This window comes from Neofelis nebulosa, chromosome 13, assembly GCF_028018385.1.
Source record: "Neofelis nebulosa isolate mNeoNeb1 chromosome 13, mNeoNeb1.pri, whole genome shotgun sequence".
NCBI lineage: Eukaryota > Metazoa > Chordata > Mammalia > Carnivora > Felidae > Neofelis > Neofelis nebulosa.
The window spans coordinates 1577290-1595838 of record NC_080794.1 but is presented as its reverse complement, the minus strand read 5'-3'; the positions used below and the strand labels follow the sequence as shown (position 1 = coordinate 1595838).

The 18549-nt window shown below is 47.6% G+C and overlaps 1 protein-coding gene across 3 annotated transcripts in view; it reads right to left on the bottom strand.

Moving 5' to 3' along the window:
• Nucleotides 1–18549, bottom strand: part of GALNT2 (polypeptide N-acetylgalactosaminyltransferase 2) — a 191912-nt gene that overhangs the window by 78661 nt on the left and 94702 nt on the right. For 2 of the 3 annotated variants that reach the window (XM_058696103.1, XM_058696104.1), the window contains exon 2: nucleotides 13517–13610. In XM_058696103.1, coding sequence (XP_058552086.1) covers nucleotides 13517–13610 — 94 coding nt within the window. Of the gene's footprint in view, nucleotides 1–13516; nucleotides 13611–14418; nucleotides 14605–18549 lie in introns of those variants that run through there. The other variant, XM_058696101.1, reaches the window with a different exon arrangement.

The window sequence follows — 18549 nt, the reverse complement described above, 5'->3', positions numbered from 1 at the left end:
GCTCTTGATTTCGGCTCAGGTGATGATCTATCTCGTGGTTTGCGAGCTCGAGCCCCTCGCGGTATGCGGACAGGGCAGAGCCTGCTTGGGATTCTCTCTCTCCCTCCCTCTCTCTCTGCCCCTCCCCTGCTCATCTCTCTCTCTCTCTCTCTCTCTCTCTCTCTCTCTCAATATAAATAAACACTTAAAAATAATAATAAAAGAGGCACCTGGGTGGCGTTAGTCAGTGAAGTGTCTGATTGGGCTCAGGTCATGATCTCATGGCTTGTGGGTGCGAGCCCCACATCGGGCTCTGTGCTGACAGCTCGGAGCCTGGAGCCTGCTGGGGATTCTCGGTCTCCCTCTCTCTCTGCCCCTCCCCCGCTCACGCTCGGTCTCTTTCAAAAATAAACATTAAAAAAATGTTTTTCAATACTAAAAACAAACAAACAAACAAACAAACAAACAAAAAAAACCCTAGCATCTAGCCACCGCTTATAAGTTTCCAATGACGGGGAAATCATTGCTTCAAAGGCAGCCCGTTTCATCAGACAGCTGGGATTGTTGACATCGGCTTCCTTATACCGTAACAAAAATTGCTTGCCTGTAACTTTCACTCTCTGGAGTCTCAAAAAAAAAAAAAAAAAATTAGTCTTCAGCCTCTTTTGTATGGCTGCCTTCCAAATATTTGGACATCACGATTCCATTTTCCCCTCCTAGGCCCTTCCGTAGAAACATCCAGTTAATTGAAGTGCTCCTCATCAGATGCTGTTTCCGGCCCCCTCACCGTCTGAGTCATCATCATCATCTGGACCTGCTCTAACTTATGAGCGACTCGGAAAACCCTGTGCCCGGAAGGGAACGGGATACTTCAGGGGTGGCCTGTCAGCACACACAGCACTAGATGCCATCCGGATTGTTCTGGATGCCGTACTTCTACCTAGTCAAGCTTAAGCTCATTCTACTTTATTTAAAAAAAAAAAAAAAAAATTTTTTTTTAACGTTTATTTATTTTTGAGACAGAGAGAGACAGAGCATGAACAGGGGAGGAGCAGAGAGAGAGGGAGACACGGAATCCGAAACAGGCTCCAGGCTCTGAGCCGTCAGCACAGAGCCCGACGCGGGGCTCGAACTCACGGACCGCGAGATCATGACCTGAGCCGAAGCCGGCCGCTTAACTGACTGAGCCACCCAGGCGCCCCCAACTCATTCTACTTTAATAGCTCTATCACACTTCTGGCTGCTGACCTGATCTGTGGCCTCGCTTTTGCTTTGCTACTTGTTGGAAGGTGGGGGGAAAGGACGTTAGAAGGTTTGTTTTCCGATGGCAGCTGACATGCAAGGAAACGGGTCCCCCTGGAAGACCATTTGGCGATTAAGATGAAAAAAATCCTTAAATACACGCACTGCCATTGACCCTGCGGTTTCAGTTTTAGGAATTTATTTCAAGGAAGTAATTAAGGGCATCCCAAGAGTCACCTCAGAAGATGTTCGCTGGAAACCCTCTCTGTGTCCTACAACACAGGACAAGTTCAAGGAGCTTATGCCAATGGATACACTGCGGTCATTGAAAATGCTGTCGAGGGGGTACTGACGGACACGAAAAGGTGTTTGTGATGGAAAACGCCAGGAAGAAACGGGTGGAAGTACAGTGCGGTGCCACATGTGTAAAAATCTTGACATAACCAGCTGGTACGGGCGGTCTGTGGCCTGTCCTGAGCCGAACCAGGAGGAAGAGGGAGGAGGAGGGAGGGGGGAGGGAGAGGGGGGGAGGGGGGAGGGAGGTGGCCTCCAGGACAGACGCAGGGAGAACCCTGAGGTGCTACCGCTGGGAGAGAGGGGCATGTGTGGGGACACTTCTCAGGTACTCCTCCAAATCCTCAGCAATGTTACTCACCTCGCAGACTTGCCTATTTTTTTCCTAAGAACTCACAGAAACGCTGAGAGGCCCAGGAACTGACTCCGAAATTGTGTCTAGGGCTCCAGGCCTCCTGTCCCTGGGCTCGGCACAGCAGAGGGGAGGCAGACACCGGCTCACCTCAGTCAGGTGGGACACATGCCCAGAACGAGTCCAGAGGAACACTCGGTGGGAGAGTAACAGTGGTTAGTGTGGGGTGGTAGAATTATGTGTGAACGATTGTCTTATTTCTGCTTATCTGAATTAAATGTTCCACATAAGTATATTACACTTATTATGTGTATTATATGTGTATAATATTACACTTATTATTATGTGCTTATTTTAACATTTATTTATTTATTTGGAGAGAGAAAGACAGAGAGGGAGAGAGAGAGCATGGGGAAGGGGCAGAGAGAAGGGCGGGGGGGAGAGAATCCCACACTGTCAGTGTGGAGTCTGATGTGGGGCTCGATCTTGTGACCGCAAGATCACCACCTGAACTGACGGCAAGAGTTGGACGCTCAGCTAACTGAGCCACCCAGGCGCCCCATGTTGCTTGCTTTTAGGGTATCCTTCAAGGATACTCAGCCACTTACTTTCCTAACAATGACCCTGTGCAGACCTCTGGCTCGGGCCCGGGTCACAGCGAGCCACACAGAGTTAGCCGTCCCACGGCTGTCCCACCGTGCTACCCAGGCAATGCGGCTCACCGGGCGCACGGCGCACAGAGGTACAGGGGAAGTGGGTTCAGTCGTAAGAAGCGAGGAAACTCTAACACGTGCTACAACATGGATGAGCCTGGGGGACACTGCACGGAGCGAAACATGCCAGTCACCAAAGGACAACCTTCCCTGGGGTGTCTGGGGGAGTTGAGTTCAAGGAGACACATAGGAGAGCGGTGGCTACCAGGGGCGAGGGGGGGTGCGGTGGTGGGGAGAACGGGGGTTAGTGTTTCACGGGGACAGAGTTTCAGCTTGGAAAGGGAGAAAGTTCTGGAGACGGATGGGGGTGACGGCCGCACAACGGTGTGAATGTACGTGATGCCACTCAGCTGTGCACTTAAAGACGGCGGCCACGGCAAACGTTCCGTTGTGTGTATCTCACCACGATTTGTTTAAAGAACGCACGACGCCGGAGCCCCGTAAATCCCTCGAAAGGAGAAAAGGTTCAGGAGAGCACTTCTCCCGACTCTGTAGCAATGCAGCCTAAACACACAAGTGGCTCAGCTCCTCTTTCTTCTGGCAGGTGGGAAGTAGAAACGCTAAAACGTTTCTATTAGCATCAGCGGCAACTTGCACCGGGACTTGGGTTCCATTACGCATGTCGCCATTCCCGTGTCATTCGTCTCTGCGTAAATGCAAGCAATTTCTGTTTTGAGAAGTCAACTGTCTCGGGTAATGAGGCAGCGGCGGGCAGGGGAGGGGCGGGAGGAGACACCCCGAAGGATGGGGGTCCTCCCAGACGACGCACACCGTAATCAGGACTCTCCTCTCCCTACCCGTGTCTCTCCGAGGCCTCGCCCCCTTCCACGAGGTTGTAACGAACACAAGAACGACACCAAGGTTTCGGAAAGGCAAAAACAGAATCTACTCTCCAAGGACACGTCCCCATCTGAAGGACGAGAGCCCTTCAGATGGCCCCTGTTCCTCGCTGTCCTGGATCATCGGCCATCCTGCCCACTGGTCTCATCAGTCAGACGGAGAGAGGCGGAGGGCACAAGAGGAGAGGACACAGGAGGGCATTTACTGGGAGAGACTCATTTTTCAAACCAGAGAGCTTTTTCTGTACCCAGGGGCGGGGAAGGGGGGGAAGATAAAATTCGTCTCCATCAGATAAATTTTCAAAAAAACACAAAACCTGACTAACACTCTATTTGCCAGAACACTTTGAAAATCAGCACTGAAGGGTGCCCGGGGGGCTCAGCTGGTTAAGTGTCCCACTTCGGCTCAGGTCATGATCTTGAGGTTTTAGAGTTTTAGCCCCGAGTCCGGCTCTGTGCTGACAGCTCAGAGCCTGGAGCCTGCTTCGGACTCTGTGTCTCCCTCTCTCTCTGCCCCTCCCCTGCTCGCACTCTGTCTCTCTCTCTCTCAAAAATAAACAGACATTAAAGAAAAAAAGGAAAAAAAAAACGAAAGAAAGAAAGAAAGAAAGAAAGAAAGAAAGAAAGAAAAGAAAAGAAAAGAAAAGACAGTCAGCACTGAAAAGCAACTTCAGTGACCAAAAGGGGCCCAGAACCTAAGGACCAGAGGCCTTCTGCTCCAGACCTGAAATCTACAAGGAGGGCAATGGGACAAGAAGACATATCCTCACCCCGTCTCCAAGACAGTACGATTGGTGCTCTTAATCTGGGGACAGAGACTGGAAGGCAACAGAAAGGTATAGTTTAAACAACAGAGTCGGGGCACCGGGGTGGCTCAGTCAGTTAAGCGTCTGACTTCGGCTCAGGTCATGATCTCGTGGTTTGTGAGTTCGAGCCCCGCGTCGGGCTCTGTGCTGACAGCTCAGAGCTGGGAGCCTGCTTCAGATTCTGTGTCTCTCCATCTCTCAGCCCCTCCCTTGCTCATGCTCTGTGTCTCTCTGTCTCTCAGTGATAAATAAACGTTAAAAAAAAATTCTTTTTTAAAACATAAACAACAGAATCAAGGGATCTCACAGAAGAAAGTGTGGCCATGAAATAAGGAAAATGAAGCTGTAAAATAGTCACTATCCATCTAAGGTCAACTACCTGGTGGCAGCGCTGAGCGCCGCGCCCCAGTGCCTAGCTCAGTGGACAAGTGTCCTTGTCCTCGAGCCCCGTGCTTCTCGTGGACAGCTCTCACATTCCAGTTCCTATGAGGCCACTATTTCAGAAATGGCCAGAAAAACTGGAAAGTGGACATGGGCTGGGCTATCCCAGTGCATTCGGGACATCAAGAATCTCACAGTTCCTCCTCAACTTCTAGAAAGCAGTCGTCGTAGAAGGACACGTCCACGTGAGCATGCTGTGCTACCTCCGTGAAGCCAGCGGCCTCCCAGGAGGCAGGACTCTCCCCATGAGCATGACCACAGCCTTCTCTCCAAGGCTCCAGGAAACCGGCCCAGGGAGCAAAGAAAACAAACGACTCCTTCCTTCTTCTTATTTTTTTTTTTTTTTTTTTTTTTTGAGACAGAGAGAGACAGCATGAATGGGGGAGGGTCAGAGGGAGACACAGAATCCGAAGCAGACTCCAGGTTCCGAGCTGTCAGCACAGAGCCCGACGCGGGGCTCGAACTCATGGACTGTGAGATCATGACCTCAGCCGAAGTCGGACGCTTAACCGACTGAGCCACCCAGGCGCGCCACGACTCGTTCCTTCTTTAGCCGATTTGCAGGCATCTATCTGACTTCAGGTGCCTGTGACCCAGACCAGGTGCAGTTCTACCAAGGGAAACGCAGGATTCATTGAGTCACCCTTGACCTTCGGGAGCTTTGACAGAAGGACTCCTGGCCAGCGTGACCTGAGTGAGATGGGAAGCAAACTGCTTCATAACTGCCCCCCACCCCCAGCCCCTGGTCTCTCCCGATGACAGTGGGATCCAAATAAACAGAACTGGAAGATGATGCCGACCAGAGCTCTCACTCCAATTTTCAGATCTCCTTCACGGACCGGGTTGCGACTCAAGAACTTGGTGAGGAAATCCTAGGTCTCTAACAGGCAAACGCTAGATTTGGGCTGTTCATAAATCCAGCTGCTGGTGCTCACGTTTGCGGTTCTGTTCCTGCACCCTGGTCACAAAGCCCTTCTAGGCTGCGCTCTGGCTCAGCGTACAGGCTTCTCTGTGCTCCTCAAGCCCCATGAATCGACTGCTGAGCGTGGACGACTAAGCTTCCACCAGAAAATGAAGGCCAGGACCCCAGCCTCCGGGCCTCCCCTCTGCCACAGCCACTTTGCTGGTTGGCTTTATTAAAAAATCCCAGAGTCTACCGAAAAGCAGCGCGGGCTGGGACGGGAAATCGAGTTGGGAACAATAATCTGGGCTTTTGGAAGCCATGGCGGACCCAAGAGCGGGATCCCCAGAGTGGGGCCACGCAAGGCAATCTTTAGGGGTAAAGCCACAGTGGGTCTTTCCGAATCCTTCATAATATTTTATTTAAAATGTGCTTTGGAACGTATCACTAGATTAGCGTGATGATATGTGTTTAATCTGTAAGCGTTTTAATATAGACGGAGGAAGGAGAGCTATCCTCAAAATATTTTTGCTAATAGGGCGTTTGGTCAAAAAAGTGGGAGCCGTCGCGGGGGGCATCACTGCTATCTTGAATCTGGTTCCTACATCTGTCAGTGGGTTTTGTGGCCATGCTGAAAGGCACCAGGCTCCTATATTTGGCTTCGTGCTGCCTCCTCCCACCCATCTGTCTACAACTGCTAGATATCCAACACCTAGAACACAGGAAGCTGGGTTTCTGAACAACCCACTTTACCCAGAGGAAAGAGCTGTGCACAGTGGTTCCTTGCCGACCACAAAATACTGGCAGTGTCCATCATTCTTGCGGAAAATGTGTTTCGCAGCCAGAGCAAAATAACTTCTTTTTTTTTTTTTTTTAATTTTTTTTTAAGTTTATTCGGTTTTTGAGAGAGACAGAGCGCAAGCGGGGGAGGGGCAAAGAGAGAGGGAGACACAGAATCCCAAGCAGGCTCCAGGCTCTGAGCTGACCGCACAGAGCCCGACGCGGGGCTCGAACCCACGCACCGCGAGATCGTGACCCGAACCAAAGTCGGATCCTTAACCGACTGAGCCACCCAGGCGCCCCAGAGCAAAATAACTTCTAAAGAAAAAACTCACGTGCACGTGGATTTAGCGAGGAAAAAGGTTACAACTCAAAAGGTCGAAGTCCTTCGGCAAAATAAAAGGACACGGTGCCTTTAGCAAGTTATCGGTAATAACTCAAAAAAAAGGGACTGTCAACATATTCCTGTCCTATCTCTGAAGAAAATCAACTGTGTAACAGCTACAAACATGACAGCCAGGGTCAATACCACACTGAATTGATTTTTAACTAGAGTATGACTCTTTTTTTTTTTTTAATTTTTTTCTTTTTAATGTTTGTTTATTTTTGAGACAGAGAGAGACAGAGCATGAGCAGGGGAGGGGCAGAGAGAGAGAGGGAGACACAGAATCCAAAGGAGGCGCCAGGCTCGGAGCTGTCAGCACAGAGCCCGACGTGGGGCTCGAACTCACAGACTGTGAGATCATGACCTGAGCCGAAGTCGGCCGCTTAAAAGACTGAGCCACCCAGGCGCCCCTGACTCTTAATAGTAGCAGCTGGTATACACCCTGAAGATGGCCTCCCCCTCCCACTCCATATAGGACTTAAAATCCACTAGAACACTTGGTTTTAACGGAAGACAACCCACAGGAAGTCTCTCATTAATCCACACCGTAGAAGCGTATCCTATTATTATAATAAAGAAATCCTTATTAGCGAAGTATTCCATTCAGATGCTCCCCACTGCGTGGGAAATGCCTATTTTACATAGGAAGGAACCTTGGCTCAGAGCTGCATGACTCATCCAGGAGTTGGGGAAGAAGAGAGGGGGCCGGCCTAATAGATACATCTAATGTGCTCACACACGCGTGCTCCTGTCTAGCGCAATTGGGACAATGGAAGGGTATAGACAAAGGGTATAGACCTGCGCTCCCTGGGGTGATACTTATCCAACCTTGGTTAGAAGCATGAATGTGCAAACTCCCCGTCACCACGAAGTAAAAATTTCGTGAGCCAACTTCTGGTTTTCCGGGCCAGCGTGTGAAGAGTTGGGAAGCTATCACTCCATCCTAAGCTATCGACAACTCTTCTGAGTTCCCTGAGAGAAGTGAGATCATAGAGCAAACCGCTACTCCAAAAACTGGAGACACCCAAAGGTGAGTACAGAGAATCACAACTTACTGGAGGACCCATCTGTGCAGGAACCTTGTCCGGGTAACGAAATCAGAACGGTGACAGATGAACTGCTGGAGGGAGGTCGCTGTGGACAAGCCTGAGAGCTAAAAACTCCAGGGGCCTCAGTCATAGGTGGCCCCCATACCTCTGTGAGTTTTTACCTCCAGGAGCTTAACTAGGTTTCTGGACGACAGACCCCTTCCTTCATGCTTCCAGCAGGAGAGGAAAAAGGATCATTTGGAAATATGCCAGAGCATTCTGTTCTTGACAAGGCCTGCCCTCAACAGAAACTATTTTACCACAGCCTAACCCCATGGAAGTTTATCAGAGCCTAACCAACCTGGAGAAAGGAAAATGCTGGACCCCAGCCTGCCCCTAGCCTTCTGCGTGGAAGAAGGGAAATACTCCTTTCTAATCAACTTTAGCTGCCCTGTCCCACCCATGTGGGAGAGAAACTGGGAAGCAATTGTGAAGTTCACAGCCCAGGGGCACAGGCTCACTAAAAGATGAAACCTAGCAAATGACTACAGAAGGCTTCCCCTGCCCCCACATCTACCTTATCACTACAGGCCTATCTACTTGAGTTCCTTCTACCCAGCACATCATACTCGGCTTTTAAGAAGAACTTACAAGGCATACTAAAAGGCAAAAAACAAAGTTTGAAGAGACAAAGCAAGCATCAAAACGGGCTTAGATATGGCAGGGACGTAGGAATTACCATACCAGGAATTTAAAACAACTACGATTCGTATGTTAAAAGGTCTAATGGAAAAAGTAGACAACATGGAAGGACAAATGAAGAACAGAGAAACAGAAATGAAAATTCTAGTCAAGAATCATACAGAATTACTAGAGATCAAAACACTGTAACAGAAATGAAGAGTGGCTTTGATGGACTCATCACTAAACCGGGCACAGCTGACAGAAGACTCTCTGAGCTTGAGGATATGACAGTAGAAACTTCCGAACTGGAAAGCAGAGATTTAAAAAACAAAGAACAAAAGAACACTGAAAGGAATGAGAATGGAGTTATCCAAGAAATGCTGGATAACTACATGGATAATGGGACTACCAGAACGACAAGGAAGAGAGGCAGGAATAAAAGATTTATTTGAAGTGGTAATGACTGAGAATTTCCTCACGTTAATGTTCAGATACTGAATCACAGCTGCAGGAAGATCAGAAAATACCAAGTGGGATAAATAACAAAAAGACGGAAAACATAAAAGACCAAAAACTACACCTAGACATAGCATATTCAAACAGCAAAAGTCAAAATTTTATTTTTATTTACTTGTATTTATTTATTTTTTTAGGATTTTATTTTTAAGTCATCTCTGCACCCAACATGAGGCTTGAACTCACAACCCCGAGATCAAGAGTTGCATGTCCTACCACGTGAGCCAGCCAGGTGCCCCTTTAAAAAAATCTTGAAGGAAGATGGGGAGGAAGGAAACAGAGAAACAAAGATAAGAATTCTATCCAGCTTCTCATAAACCGTGCAAGCAAGAAGAGAATGGAATGAAATATCTATAGTTTTGAGAGAAAAAAATTGCCAACCTAGAATTCTATACTCTGTGAAAATAATCTTCCAAAGTGAAGGAGAAATAAAGACTTTCTCAGATAACAGAAATTGAGGCAATCTGTGGCCAGTAGACCTGCCTTGCAAGAAATATTAAAAGGAGCTCTTCAGAGAGAAGGAAAATGATACAGGGCAGAAACTCAAATCTCCATAAAAAAGTAAGAACACCAGAGAAGGAGTAAGTGATGGTAAAATTACAACTTTAATTTTTTTTAAGTTTATTATTTTTGAGAGAGAGAGAGAGAGCAAGCACACAGGGGAGGAGCAGAGAGAGAGGGAAAGGGAGGGAGGGAGAAAGGATCCCAAGCAGGTTCCGCGTTGTCAGCACAGAGCCCAATTCAGGACTCAAACCAACAAACTAAGATCATGACCTGAGCTGAAACCAAGAGTCAGACGCTTAACTGATGAAGCCAGCCAGGCGCCCCCAACTTTAATTTTTCTTATCCTCAATTGATATAACAGGTAAAGATTTGTTCAAAATAATAATAGCAACAATTTTGCATGCTTATCTATAGTATATATATTTAGGTGCACACTATACATATGAAATGAATGACAGTGATGATTCAAGGAACAGGAGGGAAGAATTCTTAATATGTTGTTATAAGATACTTACACTAACTGTGAAGCAGTCTAGTGTTATTTGAAATTAGACTTGGATTAGTTGTAAATGCATATTGCAAACACTAGGCCAACCACTAAAACAATGGGAAAAAATAGGAGAGAAAAACGGAATTCTGTAAAATGCTCAATGAAAGCTACAAAAGGCAGAAACAGTGTAGAAGACAAAAATAACCGAACAAGGCAAGGAATAGAAAAGGCTAACAAATATGGTAGATATCAATGCAACTATAGTAATAACCACCTTAAATAGCAAGGGTCTAATACAATTTGGTAATTGGTAATTGAAAGACAGAGTCAGAGAAGATCAGTAAACAAGACCCAACTAGCTGTATATTGTCCTCAAGAAATCTACTTCCAAGACAGAAAGCACTGAGCCTACACGGGTTTACTGATGAGGTCTACCAAACACTTAAGGAAGGAATCATTGCTAATTCTCTACAATCTCCTTCAAAAGACAGAAGCAAAGTTAATACTTCCTAACTCATTCTATGGAGGCAACATTACCCTAATAACAAAACCAAAGACATCACAAGAAAATGGCAAACCACTATCTCTTATGAATATAGATGCAAAAATCTTCAACAAAATATTAGCAAATTGAATCCAAAACCACGACAAAGTAGGATTGATCTTAGGTATGCAAGACTGGTTCAACATGTGAAAGCCGATTAATGTAATCCATTTGACAAAATCCATTTTTTGGATTCTAGGAATCCATTCCTATTCTAGGTATAAAGGGGAAACTTCTTCAGCTTGATAAAGAACATCTACAAAAAACTTAGAGCTAACTTCATACTTAGTGGTAGGAAACTAGAAGCTTTCCTGCTAAGATCAGAAATGTGGCAAGGAAGGACACCTGGGTGGCTTGGTTGGTTAAGTATCCACTCTTGATTTCGGCCCAGGTCACAATCCAAGGGTTGTGGGATCGAGCCCTTTGTGGGGCTCTGTGCTGAGTGTGGCGTCGGCTTGCAACTCTCCCTCTCTCTACCCGCCCCACCCCCTGCCACCCCTCTCCCCTGCTCATGCTTGCTTTCCAAGATAAGAAATAATACGGCAAGGATGTTTACCACTTTTCAACATCATACTAGAAGTCCTAGCTAATGCTAGGAAAGCAAAAGTATGCTATAGATTAAGAAGGAAGATGTTTGCAAATGATATGACTGTCTATGTAGAAAATCTGAAAGCACTGAAACCTCCTGGAACTAATAAGTAATTACTGCAAGGCTGCAGGATACACGGTTAGTATACAAAAACCAACTGCTTTCTTATATACGAACAATGAACAAGTGGAATTTGAAATTAAAAACACAATACCATTTACATTAGCACCCCCAAATGTAAATACTTTGATAGAAATTTAACAAGATAGGCATAAAATTTGTACGAGTAAAACTCTAACACTGACAGTGAAAATAAAGACAGAACTAAATAAATGGAGACAGTCCACGTTCATGAGTAATAAGACTCAATACTGTCAAGATGTCAATTCTTACAGCTTGATCTATAAATTCAACACAAACAAATGAACATCCCAGCAAACTATTTTCTGAGCATCAACCGATTCTCAAGTTTATACAAAAGGCAAAAAAAAAAAAAACACAAAAAACCCAAAAAACAGAATAGCCAACACAATATTGAAGATGAAGCACGAAGTTGGAGGACTGACATCACCCAAATTCAAGAACTACTATAAAGTTAAAGTAATCAAGACAATGTGGTATTTGACAAAGGAGCAAAGGCAATACAATGGGGCAAAGGTAGCTTTCTAACAAACGGGGCTGGGACATCAGGACATCCACATGCAACCCATCAATCAGCCCATCTAGACACAGATCTTCCACTCTTCTCAATAGTTAACTCAAAATGGATCAGAGACCTGATTATGACGCCAAACTATAAAACTCCTGAAACAAAATGTAGGAAAAAAATCTAGGTGATTTTGGCAATGACTTTTCAGATATAACGTCAAAGGCATGATCCATGAAAGGATTGATAAAGCTCAATCTCATTGAAATTAAAATATCTGCTTTGGGAAAGACATTGTCCAAAGAACAAGAAGACGAGCCAAAGCCTGAGAGAAAGAATTTACAAACGACATATCTGATGGGGGATGGTTATCCAAAATATGGAAAGAACGTTTAAAATTCGGTAAATGGGCAACCCGCTTTAAAAAAAAAAAAAAACAAAAAACAAAAAACGGATGAAAGACCTGAGCAGGTACTTCCCCAAAGAAGACAAATGGAGGGTACATAAATTTATCAAAAGAAAGTCAGCATCATATATCGTTAGGGAAATGCAGATTTAAATAACGAGATTCCACTTCCAACCTATTAAAACAGCCCAAATCAAAAACACTGGCCGTACCAGACGCTGCTGAGGAAGCGGGGCAAAAGGAACTCTCATTCGTTGCTGGTGGGAATGCAAAACGGTACAGCCACTTCGGAAGACAGCTTGGTAGTTTCTCGCAAAACCACACGTACTCTTACAACGTGATCCAGCCGTCTTATTCCGTGGTCCGCACCCAAATGAACGGAAAACTTACACGTACACACAAACCCGCCCAGAGATGTTTACGGCAGCTTTAGTCACAGCTGCCAAAGCTCAGAAGCAACCCAGATGTCCTTCAGGAGGTGGATGGGTAAACTGGGGTCCACTCAGACAACACAGTCGTATTCAGTGGTGAGAACAAATACACCGTCAAGCCACGAGAAAGCACGGAGGAAGCGTCGATGCACGTTACTAAGTGAAAGAAGCCAATCTGAAAGGCAACGGGCTGTATGATTCTAACTAGATGACGTTCCGGAAAAGGCCCAACTATGGAGACAGAAAAAGGATCGGTGGTTGTCAGGGACTGGGGCGGTGGAGGGATGAATAACTGGAACACCGAGGACGTTTAGGGCAGTGAAACTATTCTGTAGGATAAAGCAGGGGTGGGTTCACGTCACCGTACATTTGTTCGGACCCACAGAACGTACGGCACTAAGAGTGGACCGTAACGTACACTAGGGACTTTGGGGGATTACGACGTGCCGGCGTTGGTTCCCTGAACGTAGCAATGGACCACTCTGCAGGGACATGCTGACAGCGGGGGAGGCGCGCATGTGTAGGGGCAGGAGGCACGTATGGGAATCTCCGCACTCTGTGCACAATTTTGCCGTCAAGCCTAAAACTGCTCTGAAAAATAAAGTCTTTTTAAAAAAAAAAAAAAAGTCTGTGAACCGATATATACCATCCTGTATTTTCTATTTTATTCCTTTTTTTTTTTTTTCCCCAACGAATTTTGGTCACCTCCTAAGTACACTTATTTCACCACCCGCTAAGGAGCTTGAAGGAAGTCAGCCAAACACGACCAGAGGGCAGTGTCTCCAGCAGCCCTCTGCAATCCATGCTGTCTACTCCGCGGGCTCCACAGGCGACAGAGGGCCACGCGCGACTCATTCGTGGTTTCTGAGCAAGAGGATTTCCCAGCCCCCAGCCCCCAGCTCCCAGCCCGAGGCTAGATGGGTCCCCCAGGGGCTGCTGCAGTTACCTGGAGGGAGGGTCTCCACGCTTTGTGCTTTCTCATCCCCGTTGCTGTGATGTAGGTCTTTCTTTTTAATTGGGTCAATTTCATTCCAGTCCTCCTAAGGGGAACAAAGACACGAAATGGGTTGATCAGTTCCTCAAGTACACCTTCACTCACCAGTTCAATAAACACTTGAAGTCTTGGGACGCCAGAGAGCCCTGGGGACGTAACAAGGAGGGAGAGAGAATTCCCATCCCAGAACTTCTCGGAGGGTGGAGGTGTGAGGGGAGCAAAGCGTGGGAATGACCTTTTCCAAGGAAGGATTTGCAACTTCTCTCTTCATTTTATATTTACACTGCATATCTAGGGGAAGGCAATACTCCGGAAAACCCAGGGCTTTGTGGATTTGTGAAGGTAGGGGAAGGGAGGTAGGGAAAGTAGATTAAATAAGATAATTCAGTAGTGGTTAAATTAAAGCCATTAAAATGATGGTAGCTCTCCAGACATCTTAGATGGTTAAGGACACCTTAGGACCAGATTTCTCCCTCTTGGGTCCCTTTGAGCCCTCCTCTGACGTTGCTAAATGATTTAATTCTGCTGAGTAACAGTGGAGGGAGGAGGAAGGACCAGCCCAGCTTTTCCTCGGGCTTCACTCTAATAGGACTGCCAATGGAACAGAGCTGTAAATTAAGGGTTTAATGTGAAACCAGAATAAGATATAAGCTCTGGCAGAACTTATTCAGCTCATCTGCACAAACAATTTACTCTAATCCATCAACATTAAATCAAACCAAAAAACATCTCCATGACCACAGAGCTAAATATATCTTTCAACCACTTGGAATCCGATTTCTCTGAATCAAGTAAGAAAGATTTCTGTATAAGAACCCAGATCAGAAATGTCCTATGGCTAGTCACTTTCCTACACAGATTTCTGTGAGCCAGGCCGTGTCGACTGGCCATTCTCTGGAGCAGATGTTGTCGGGATGAGCCCTCCCTGGGGAGAGACCAGACCAGTTCTGCACAGGTTTGTCCGCTAGCACTCCTCCAGACCAGCGTGGGCTGCGTGTTGTGCAAAAGGGGGCCACTGGAGACATTCTGGCTCTTTCAAACGTAAAGTGAGATCTGCAAGGAGGGTAATTCTCAGGTGCTGGGCCAAATCAGGCATTTTTCCCAAATGCGGCTTGCTTTGCCAGTAACCTCCATTTTTACTCAAACGGTACAGTAACGAAAGAGAAACCATGCCTAAGCTTCCCCCCACCTCTTGAGGCCAGCTTTTTCTTCAGCTGCTTCTTCAGTGCTATAGCTGGGTTTATCCCACCAGGGCCACCGCGGGAATGATGGGTTGGGGGCACCCGGGAGGTGCAGAACAATGGGCTGGAGACGAACGCTCCTGTGCCTTGGTGGTCCTGCCCCTCCCCACACCTGTCACAAGACCTCTGCCCTTCAAATGCCCCAAGTCCTGTGACTTCTGAAGAGTTTATCCTGCATTTTAACAAAAGTATTAAAATGCACCAGTATCCCAATTTATTTTTTGCGGCAAGCAGTTTTTCAAAGGTATATTCATAATTTGGCTTTTGAGACCATTTGGTTTTTAAAAATAAACTTTCAATTTACTATCAGTGATGATTTCGCGGCAAGCTTGGCAAAGGCGTGGGAGAAAGAGAATCTAACCTGCTGCCTTTACAATATACGGAAATGTATGAATACTAAATCCAGCGAGTAACGAAGTTACCAGAGTCATGCTGTGCGTACTTTTAATTAAGCATTATTAATTTTTATTTTGTAGCTCGCTTGTAGCCTTTTGTGGCTAATAACTCTCTCCCCCCTGCAGGCATTACAGTGGCGAAATGGATCAAACCATTTAACCTTGTACTTGAATAAAATCAAAAGTGAAGGGTGCTGCTGGGGCCAGTGCCCCAGAACCAAGGCATTGTCTGTACTGTTGACAAAATCAACATTGAGGCAGGTCAACCATCAGTGCTCTCTCAGAAAATAAATGCTTCCTTCTTCCCGCAGGCAAGACGGACTGGGTCCAGAGGCAACATTCCTTAGCCTCCCTTCCCCCTCCCAAATCCACCATGCCCACCATAAAACCAAAGCTGGGGATGAGAACATGTTGAACGGCAAAGTCCCAAGCAGGTGAAATAACGCTAAGGGCCAATTATGAATGCCTGTGACACGGATGCTTCACAGAGAATTCCTAGTTCACAACGGGACGTGGAACTACCTGGGTCACATAGTGGGTAAGAAGCTAAAGTTGGCCTTTGATGAATCAGGCCTCAGTTTAAATTTTTTTTTTTTTTTCAACGTTTTTTATTTATTTTTGGGACAGAGAGAGACAGAGCATGAACGGGGGAGGGGCAGAGAGAGAGGGAGACACAGAATCGGAAACAGGCTCCAGGCTCCGAGCCGTCGGCCCAGAGCCCGACGCGGGGCTCGAACTCACGGACCGCGAGATCGTGACCTGGCTGAAGTCGGACGCTTCACCGACTGCGCCACCCAGGCGCCCCTAGGCCTCAGTTTAAACCAAGTTAGAAGAACCCGATTCTCACAATATCATAAAAGTCCAAGGATACGGGGCGCCTGGGTGGCTCAGTCGGTTAAGCGTCCGACTTCGGCTCAGGTCATGATCTCGCGGTCCGTGAGTTCGAGCCCCGCGTCGTGCTCTGTGCTAACAGCTCAGAGCCTGGAGCCTGCTTCGGATTCTGTGTCTCCCTCTCCCTCTGACCCTCCCCCGTTCATGCTCTCTCTCTGTCTCAAAAATAAATAAACATTAAAAAAATTAAAAAAAAAAAAAAGCCCAAGGATACGGTTCCAGGAGGTCGTTCGCAAAGGACTCGTTCGTTCTGGACTCCCAAGTTAAAAATTGCAAATTACCACGTAAACTACCTGCTCCCAGAGTAACATGAGGAGGAGGAGGAAGAAAAGGGGGAACTGCCTAGGCCACTCAAGCCCCATTCTAGCCACGGCGCGCACACTGAACTTCCTTCCAGTGCTATTACTAACCCCATTTTACAGATGAGAAAGCCGGGCACTGGAAGCTTAAGCACATAATGAGGTTAGATTCAAACCCCAGGGGATGGATGGACGGATTGATTGATTCTAAAATTTTTAATGTTTATTTATTTTTGAGAGAGAGAGAGAGAGAGAGAGAGACAGAGAGAGAGAGAGAGAGAGAGAGAGAGAGAGAGAAACAGAGCATGAGCAAGGCGGGGGGGCGGGGAGCAGAGAGAGAGAGGGAGACACAGAATCCAAAGCAGACTCCAGGCTCTGAGCTGTCAGCACAGAGCCCGACGCGGGGCTCGAACTCACAAACTGTGTGATCATGACCTGGGCCAAAGTCGGACACTTAACCGACTGAGCCACCCAGGTGCCCAACCCCAGGGGATTCAGTACCGGAGTCCATGGTCTCAATCATTCTACTGTACTGCCTTTAGGTAAAATAACTTCCCCCACTACCAGCTAGATAGACACGAGTAAAGCAAAACAATGTATTAGCCATTCATTCATCTCAGGATATGTCTGATCACTGTAAATTCCTAATTGTTCAGGATGATTGATCGGATTCACTGGCTGAGACAGCCGGTGCCCATGTACAACGCACCCCCTGTCAACAGCTCACCCTTCCAGATGCTTGTCATGTTCCACTCTCCTCCTGTAACCCTGACCCATGGCCTTTGCTAGATGGAAGAACGTCCCCAGGGATACAGTGAGGAGTGGGCAGGTTCACCTTGGCTGAGCGTGCCCACTCGGGCGCAAACAAGCATCCCACCTGATGGCACAGTGCCACAGACCCTGCAGAGTGTGGGGAAGGCTCCGAGAAGCCTGTGGCCAAGAAGTGACACCTTAGCAGAGATCTGAGGGGTCAAGAATGGACCTGGCAAGGAGAAATGATGGGGCTCTGGGGGAGATGAGGATTCTGGTGGAGGGGAGAAAATGAAAGGTAGAAAATGGGAAGGCATGGAAGTGGTGAGATACTGAGACTTGAGACTTCCGTTCCAGAAACATCGCGTTGGCTGTAGTGTAGGGAGCAGACGGAGGGGACAGAAGAGAGGCCAGGGGGCCACGAGGGCAATGCAGCAAGGGACGGCAGGGAGCCGGCTCAAGCCTGGGTCCTGGAGATGCAGAGAGGAGACCGGCGCAACCACAGGGCGAGGATTGGAAGAGGAAAGCAGGAAGTAAGGAAGGAATCCGAGATGGAGAGTTCTGACCTGGGCGTTTCAGACAGGAGGGGCATTTCACCGCTAAGGAACACGAGAAAGTTGTCTGGGTGGGGCAAGGAGGGGAGCTGGGAGATGCAGACGAGCCTGTTCAGGAAATGTGAAGGTTCCCGCAAGATACGGAGAGGAGGTACCTGGCAGACACAGGAGACACACGGCTGGAGTTCTGGAAAGGCAGGAGGCCATCGAAGCTGCTGGCGGGCATGTGAGACCATCGGGTGGGGGTGGGGGGTATGAGCCAAGTGAGAACGGGTCCCAGGGCAGAGGGAGATGCAGGACACATGACAAATTGGGAAGAGCCCTGGCCCACAAGCTGGAGCCTCGAGGTCTCGCCACAGGGATCTGAGGAAGTCACCAGCCTCCCTCCCTCCACTGGGGCACCGGGCTGAAGGTCTCATGGTCCCTGCCTGCCCTTGGCGTTCCTGGGTACCGGGTATCCTCAGCACTTTTTTATACTTTCCACCCATTTCACATGGTTGGTATGCAAAAGCTCTTCAGGTCCTTGGAGGGCAGGAGGGCTCTGTCACATTTCTGGTGTATCCCATGGCACCAAGTGTGGCACTGGTCTCAGGTTGGTCACATGATAATAAACGGAGTTGGGACCAAACACCCTCACGCTACTTACTCAGATTGATCTGACTGGCTTCCGCCCACTTTGCAGTGGAAGCTTTTCATGACAACGCCCCCCCCCCCAATACATCTACATACATGATGAAACGTATTTACACCAGCGGGGGGGTGGGGAGGGGGTGTGGAGGCTCGTTTCAAAGGGGAAATGTGTGAAATGCAACAGTGTGGAGAAGGCTCCAGTGCCCAGGACCCGCTGACAGGCGG